The 8,994-nt window shown below is 31.1% G+C and overlaps 1 protein-coding gene across 1 annotated transcript; it reads left to right on the top strand.

The window, feature by feature from the left end:
- Nucleotides 1-1,256: 1,256 nt before the first annotated feature.
- LOC111700396 (uncharacterized) lies at nucleotides 1,257-7,546 on the top strand (the record flags this gene model as incomplete). The annotated part of the gene is given in 5 exon segments (XM_023471286.1): nucleotides 1,257-1,337; nucleotides 3,603-3,707; nucleotides 4,811-4,902; nucleotides 5,358-5,396; nucleotides 6,585-7,546. Coding segments are annotated over 5 exon segments (474 nt in total). The 3' UTR covers nucleotides 6,771-7,546.
- Nucleotides 7,547-8,994: the final 1,448 nt, after the last annotated feature.

Raw genomic sequence — 8,994 nt, 5'->3', positions numbered from 1 at the left:
TATTTTGGCCGTAAAATCCAATGGGCCCGATGAAATATTTTGATAAAAACAGATTTGTATTCCCATGCATTTCATTCAACTTATAAAATAAATTTTAGAGGTGGTCGTAACAACGAGGTGAAAATCGCTTCCGGGGAGGTGTGCTCTATAGTCCATTTATTTACCAATGTTATATTTTGCTTTATGAAATAAAATAGTGTAAATGTAAATGACGCTGTACCTCAAGCTGGAAATACCTGAAAAGAGGGGCCGGGATTGGATAGGATGGGGCCATGGGTTCTTTTCACAAGGATATTAAACAGTATACAATGCGCTAGAACGCAATAACGCTAAATCGCAATAAAGCAATAGCGCAAAATTCATATTCACAATGACAACATTTTGCGCAATAGATATTGCAAATAAATGCGCTAAAATGTCAATATTGCGCGCACCCCTAATGCGCAAAAGGAAGCAACCATTGCGCATTGGTGTGCGCAATGCTATTGCAATTGGAAACCCTACAGGGAAGGTTTACGAATGATAAAAATGAAAAAAATGTGTTTTAAAGTTTTTTAGTTTTGTAAAAAAATTAAAATTATTGAAAATCCGCTAATTTTTTTTTAAATCCGCGAAATTTTTTTCTTCTTTGTTTTAAAATGTAAACAAAAAGAACATGTTCACAATTTAAATAGAAGATGGGCGCAAAGCGCCCAAAAATCCTTGGGTTCTAATATTCTTGTAGCCTTGTATATTATACAAAGATACAAAGATACAAAGATACAAAGATACAATAGGTTTCGTGGTTTATTTATCTTTTCCTTCTCCGCTGGGAGGTTGCGTGACAATTTGTAACTCCGGTAATTATATGTCTCCTCCGGTGGCCCGGTTCCGGAGAAATATGCTGCTACTATCTTCCATGATTCTCTTTCTCTGCTGAATTCCTTGATTTGTGTTTACTGCATTTTAAAATATACAATCAATGCATATTGTCATACACTGCACCGTAACCGACAAGTTAAAATATGAACAGTGATAACCAGAAAACTGTGGAATAGGAAGATGACACTATCGCAATATTGAGGTGCATTTGATGTTGTTACAAAGCCAATAGCTTTACTAGTAAGTTGTAAAATCACTTATTAAGTGAAATGGGTCTATTTACACTGCACTCATGCGCGCTCATTGGACTATTTAGAGTCATAAATTGAGTCTAAAAGTCGACTTCGTTTTCCAGAATTTTCTATTTATCACTGTATATCTACTTCTTGTTCCAGAGGTTCGGCCCTACGATGTCGGGGCACTTATGGGAATCAGCATAAGTTTTATAGCATCTACTCTGACAAATATAATGCAAGGTGATTTTTCCTCCAAAAATCAACAGATCAGAGTCCAATTTGTGCTTTACGAATGTCGTTTTTGTAAACTTAATGCTCAAGGAGTACCTCTACGTTCTTTGTCTGGTAAATACAGGATTAACTGCAAAAGATGAGACTTTCAGAAAACCCTAAAACTCTTAAAATCATACTGTCTTAAAATGTGTTTGGTCTTCTTTAATGGTAAACTGAATGATTTTGAAAAGAATAAACAAGTTTACAATTGCAGTAAATCAAGAATGTTAAAAACTGAATAAATACTGAATAAATTTAAGTTTTATTCTTTGTTGGTTACCCGGCACATAGCATTATGTAGATATAGGTGGTTTTTAATAATTCAATAACTGCGCTGTAAATTTTTACAAATGTTTACAAAAATAAGGCAAGGGATCAAGTACATCAGAATTCGATCGGCAACGTTTGCAAGAAAAATAGGATTTAAAAAAAACATCATTCATAAAATGAATATTCAAAAAAATAGCAGACCATGGTCACGAATGAAAGAGATAGTAGATTTTCTTGAAAAATAACGCCTCAAACATTTCNTGGGAATTTTTTTCTGGTCGTCTAAGATTCTAAACGATATTCGAAATAAAAAGTTTTGTTCTCTTCTTAAAAAAATATATGAAATGATATGTTCTTTACTAGAAGACAGGATAAGAAAGATTATTTGACCTTTGTCCGATACAATTTGATATAAATTTAGATAAAACTCTTCTTTTTCGTAATATAAAGTTTTCTTTTCTTTTCAAAAATAATATATGAAATGATTTGTTCTTTAGTGAGGGTAGGATAAAGAGTTTTTGACTTTTGTCATAACACAATTTAATATCAAGGCTTTGCCACAAATTAAGATTTTTATTTCCTACATCTTTGTAAGACAATTTCATATAGTTTAGATATATCAAAACATTTTGTTGCATCAAATAATCTATGTTTGCTTTATAAAGTTTCAATATCAAATTGATATATCAAGGTTGCAAAGATGATTTTTTAACTTTATCAATTTTATAATTTTTAATTTTTTATGAAACAAATTTATTGATACATGTATTTAATGCAGAGTGCAGATGATAATTTGTCCAATCTTCTTGTTTTTCTGGATGTCCTGTATCGCTCATTCAATTAGCTGCATAACCCCCCCCCCCCCCCGATGGTTAATATGCAGTTTCGATAGCTGACCAGGCAATTTGAGTTTCTGTATTTATTCCAGTTGTATTTGATATCGGCCATCTATGCAAGTTTATTGCTGACATTGTTGTATAATGACAACTTCCCTTTGTCAGCTGCATTACATGAGTCAGTGTCTTGCAGTAATTTAGAAAGAAATTAAAAGACCTCCTAGCCTTAACTGCTTTCGGGTAGGAGTACTCCCTAGGAAAGGAACACCCATGATACCAACCATGATCTCTCTCAGAAAGCTTTGATTAAGATTCCACATTTAAGCAGTTTCTGAGTTTCACTATATCTGCTCGTGAAGTAGGCTAAGGTTGAATTTTAGAAGGTTCGGAGGATGAGGATGGGGTTGTAAGGGTAACAGGTATGATGTATCATAGTCCTCACTGTTAACGTGTATTTCCACGAGGACAGATTTTTTAAAGAAAAAATAACCCGCTAAGCATCGGGGAGTGTGTCTTTAGCCTATCATTGTCAGAGGTCTGCCGTGAGTAATCCAGTTTCCATTGTGAGGAGGGTAAAAAACCAGTTTGTGGTATTTGATTTTAAGTTCCCCCTTAAAACCGGTATCTGCATGTACTTCATCCCTGATTGTTTGAGTGTCCTTGATATCTAGACTACTATATCTAGTACAACGCACAAAGCACCCTTTTTGCCAACAGGCTTAGAAAGCTCTGCTGACACCCTTCCACTGGTAGGTTAGGATACACACTGCGTTGCAAAGAGGATTAAAATATTTTAATTTGTTGCTAAGACTCAATTCCTTTATTATTTGTACGAATATAAAAAAGAAAGTGTTCCTTCATGTTTTTTTTTATTTTCTGATTTTCTCTTTTATTTATAAACTGTTTTGTCTTGACTCTTGACTCAGGATATTACTGTTTAACTCTAAGCTGAGTTCAACGGTGCTTTGAATTTTAGGAGAAAAAAGGGATTCATTCTTCATAGCAACCTCGGTACATCTTTTTTTGTCACATGGATCGAATTTGAATATGTAGAAGGTTGCAAAGATATGAGGACTAGAAAATTACAATTTGAGACAAATTCTCAATTCTTTTATATTTATTTAAGTGTATGGTGTTTGGAACAGCAAGATCTCCTGTGTAGTTCCTTTCCTAATCCTGTATGCGGGACTTTTGATAGAGGTCACCCTTGGTATTCTTATTCTCATCTTTGGTAAGTTCTATCTTCTCATCACTCACTTTTAAACACTGATAAAAATCATTTAATTAAACCAGAAAATAATGAACATTTTTGTGTTTGAAGTATTATTATAATGGTTTTCAATGGAATCAACCTTTTTGCAGTTTTCTGTCCATAGGGATTTTAGCACATTTCTAATTTTGTTAATTATTTAATTATTTTCTAATGAGATAACACTTAAGAGGATAAATACATAATTTGTTAAAAATGCTTTTAAAGTCAAAAAGGTTTCGTATAAGCAAGAAGTGTTATAAACCTATAAAAAAATAATCTGATTAAGATGATTAACAAATAAAATAATGAACTCCCCCTCAAACCGTTTCCACAGCTCAGAGCATTGTTTGTTCAGAGATAAATAACTGATATATTTGTTCCACTAAATAAGAACCCCTTATTTTTTTATTGAATTAGAATTTGTTTAAAGTTTGCGGTTGAGTCTGGAACTTGATAGATTTCTATTTAAATTTTGAATTCCACTTCAAAGTGAAAACAGTTTTAAACCAACCAAAGAGAGATGAAATTTTTAATGTAAAGAATATTATGTCACAAAATAAACGAATGAGAACTCCGGCACTTTATAAGACGGGGTGTCGTGCCACATGCAGATTAATAGTTCGGTTCATTTTCCAGCAAGCTTTCAATTCACCAATAAAACACAAATTTTTTGATTCTCTCCTTTTATAATTTTTTGTCTTTTTAAACAAAGAAAAAACTTTCTGCAGATATGATTCTCAATATCTTTAAATTTATATAACTTTTATTCAATTATATTTATTATATTTTATATAAAAATATTTTGCGTTAAATAATTAACGTGAAAAATTTTTCTTCAATTCAGAAAATTCAATCAAAAGGTTTCAATTGAATCCAATAAAAATCTGTAAAAATAGAGATTTGATTGACCTCGTTTGATTTCCAGAAAATGCGCAAAACAAAATAAGAAGATTAAACAAGTAAAAGTTGATGGATTCGTTATAAACCACAATCATTTTTGTACATAAAAAGTGTATGTTATTTTGTTTGTCTAGAGTAAATAATGTTGTTGTTGAAAATCAATGAAAGGAGTTTTTCCCTAGAACAACTGGTTGTTGGACTAGTTTATCTGTTGGTCTGCCTTCTTTTTATGGGAGTTGCCTGGATCAAGGTTAAAGATGTTGTCGTCTTCATTGTAAGTATTCAAATCAAAATAAGAAAAGGTTGACTTTGTTCATCAATAAAAAAATAGACAAATTTTAAATAATGTTTACATTTGTTTTACATTTTGTTAAAATAGTTTTGGCTACTTTAGCTGTTTTGATCACCAGGCGTCCTTTCGACCGTCTTGTCTCAACAAAAATTCAAAAAATCTTGCTTTGTCTAAATTTGAAGGTTGGAAAAGTCAAGATATTACAAGTTTGAGTTTTATTGTGTACGTTCTTTTTTATTTTTGTTGAAGTTTTTTTTTTAATCTTTATTTTTTTAAAGAGCAAAATTTGATGATGTATTTTCCAAGGATGTTAATTTAAAAGAGACTAGTTCCCAATCTTATTCCTCGAACTGACGTTTAATGTCAGAATTGTGTCGAATCGTGAATTTATCCTTTTAGTATTGATAAGTAAACTAATTTTTCGATCAAATATTTAGTATGAGGAAACACGGGTTAACAGTGGAGAGACATCAAGGGTATATATTATTTAACTGAAAAAAAAACATTAAATTCCTAAAAATAATTCAGCAAAAATTTTATATTTGCATTTCCATGTAAGAATCAATACTATCAACTTTACAATAATTAAAATTATAAAAATTAAATCTCCGGTATCTGATTTGACAAACAAACAGACACCAAGACAAGCAAAGTATACAGGAGTATGTACTCATTTTATGTAATAAGTCATATTTCAGTTTATTTATTACAAAATAAAAAATACAACAATTAAAGATTTAGTGTATTCCACTAAACGTAAGAGTTTAAAGACAAACTGAAGATCGTTCTTGATCTTTGAAAGCTATCTAAAAACAAAGTGCGTCTAAAAAAAGTTTGCACGACTAGTAAGGATGATCATCGCATTGTTGAAACCTTTTAAAGGAACGTTCACTTTTTTGGGTTATTTGAGGGTAAACTAAATAGTCTATTAGCTATTCATTGGTATTTGTCTTACTTTTCAAAGACAACTGTGGCCTGAGAAAAAGCTAAGGTATGATACTTTTGCATAGACAGACACTATATGATGCTTTTTGTCATAGTCATGGATTAAACTTTTTTCAAATATTACATTAAATTGTAGTATCTAACAGTTAATTGTAGATATCTTTAATTTTTTTCAAAATTGTTTTAAAATTGTCTTTTCAAAATATAACTTTTTTTAAACATTTGACGGTTTGCTACATTTTCCCCAGAAATCCCCGTGATTTTTTGAAGAGTTGGAATCTAGGAACTGGTCTGTATGAACGTGTTAATTTGTTAAATCATGTTCGAGCGAGAACGAAAAACGTTAATTTCTTGCTAATTCTAAAATCAAGTAAATATATTTTATTTTATAATGGTTGACACATGATGTCATTGAAATATGATAATTTTAGATTTTGTTGTAACTGAAAAAACGTTTAGATAATGTCTATGCAAAAGTATCATACCTTTCCGCTGGAATTCTAAGCGATAAATTTAATTTTCAATTTTTACCCTAATAAGGTCATTTTACTTGGTATTTTGTTTTTGTATATTTAAAAAATCGTTTGTTAAACACCGCAATATATTTAGACCTGGAGTTGCCATTTTTTAATGAATTTCCAATCATGTCATTAAATTTATGAAAATTGTTACTCTATCGATAGAAATAATTGCAATGTTTTGAAATGTATTTATTTCAGGACATGCGGTACAACTCGTACAACACATCAGGTAGCAGCAACAGAAGTACTCATCATAGTACAACACAGCTGCACTACAGTACAACACATCTTATTGTTGGAACACAACAAGTTATGAATAGCATAGCAGCGTCTAATTACAGTACATTCAATGGATCCAGATGTGTACAAGCTGATAAGCTGTAAAAACCATAAAGGTAGTGTTCAGATAATCATTTGTAAAATTCTTATTTAAACAATCTATTCAAGTTGCATAACAATTTTCATTGTTTGGAAATACACTCAAAATACAAAACAAAATGATTTTGGAAGAGGATCCTATTAAGCCAGAAGTGTAAAATTGAATAAAATAGTGGCAAAATTAAGGCTCAGAATTAAAAAAACTGTGAAAATTTTTTAACCCAGGTTGTTCTTACCAAAATTGGAATTATATAAAATCAGGTCTCAATCAAAATAGAATTGAAAATTTACCTTTTACATCTACAAGCTTCAACCAAATGCAATCTAATTGAATTTGAAAGAGCTCTTTTACAGGGTGTCCCCATAAACATGGGAATTGGGTTAGATTTTGATATAGTCTTTGTAAATGGTTTTTTGATTTAGTCTAGCCCGTAGATGTTTCGTCTGCTAAAGTTAAGCATGTGTTTGTTTATGTTTTGATAGCATACTGCTGTTCTTGGTAAATCGAAAAATTACTTTATACGAGGGAGGGAACCCCCGGACGCCATGAGCCTTTGCTATGCTAACATGAGCCTCCCAGATGTGCTAGGCAGACCGAGCCTCCGCCATGCAGTAAGAGCCTCCGCTCTACAGTAAACGAGCCTCCTCTATACGGAATAGTTTACTTAAATTAAAAAAAATTTTGTATTTTTTTTCGACATAGTAGCATATAAAGTTTATCAAAGATCAGAAGTATTAATTGATTTTTATAAAAAGTGACTAATTATGACTAATAAAGTGGTTTATAAAACTTGCAAACAAATTTTACGGAAAAGGAAAAAATATTCTGAAGGTAATTTTGTTTAATATTTTATAATCTTTGATTTAAGCGATACTTTTAAAATTTTTTTTATTAGATTAAGATAATAAAAAATTTGACTTTAACAAAGAAACTGAATCTAGAAAAATTCCGAAAAAGGTATTGCTTGAATCAGAGATTAAAACAAAATAAACTAAGTTCAATTCAGAAATGAATTTCAAAATAGCCTCCTTACTGCATAAGAAATGTTTTATAGTAAAATATAAATCTTATAAACCACTTTATGAGTCAATATAAGTTACAAATCATGGCAATCAATGAACAACATTAATCTTAAGTAAAACTCTTATGTTGAAAAAAATGAAGTAAAAACTTTATTACATGTTAAAACCAAAAATTATAAGAAACTGTGCTTTATAGCGGAGGCTCGTTAAATGAATAGCGGAGGCTCTTACTGCATGGTGGAGGCTATAAAATATGGGAGGCTCGTGTCTTCATGGCGGTGGCTTATGGCGTCCGGGGGTTCTCTCCCTCTGTATACAAGCACAGTACAGTTGTTCCTCCGCACTGTTTATCTTGCAGGTATGTTGCAGAACATCACACAACATTTTGTAGATTAATAAAACAGTCTTTTATATTACCGTTTACATAAAATAAACTCTAGCAGAACTAACTGTATTATAAATGATCATACAAATTAGGTAATAATATTGACCCACTAGCGGCTGCGGTGACTTATACGTCCCCTATAAATTATTTTACATAAAACTCATCTATTTTCCTCAATTTTGAGTTTATCTCCGCGGGAGTCATTTTATGATACAGTAAACAATATGGGACACACATGTGTACAGTTAAACGGTTCTACCTACTCATCTTCCAAATTATTTAACCGTGTAAAGTTGAGGTGTGAACAATTAAACTAAATTTATGGAAAACAAAAAACAGCAGCCTTTAAGGTATGGTAAATTNGTTCAACAAAGTGTCAAACTTAATATGATAAGTGTGATAGAGCCATTTGCTTTGACCACTTCTTCGGGTTTCACGTAAAAGGATGGTGTGAATAATATGTTTTTATTAAATAAACTATTTTTTTTGCATTATTGTTTTTTAGTAATGTTTGAAAATAAAGAGTAAACGTATTGTTGGGTAAATAATAGTTCCTATGGCCATTTATATAACATTTTAGTTAATTAATTTTGCCTTTCTCATAAATTTAGGAAAAATTCTGTAAACCCGCCCTGCAGCAACTGTGGTGACTTATAAGGCCACTCTTAAAATCCCTAAAAAAACACCTTTAAAATTTTTTTTTTGCATTTTTTACTTTTTTTCCTTGATCTAACCAATAATAAGTATTCTTAATCAAATTTTCAAAGAAAAATATAAAAAAAAATTCTTCAGCCGCTAGTGGGTTAATTCCCATTTACATCT

Source organism: Eurytemora carolleeae, unplaced genomic scaffold (genome assembly GCF_000591075.1).
Source record: "Eurytemora carolleeae unplaced genomic scaffold, Eaff_2.0 scaffold88, whole genome shotgun sequence".
In the NCBI taxonomy this organism is placed as follows: domain Eukaryota; kingdom Metazoa; phylum Arthropoda; class Copepoda; order Calanoida; family Temoridae; genus Eurytemora; species Eurytemora carolleeae.
The sequence above is the reverse complement of the archived record's forward strand: the minus strand, read 5'-3'. Positions and strand labels throughout refer to the sequence as shown.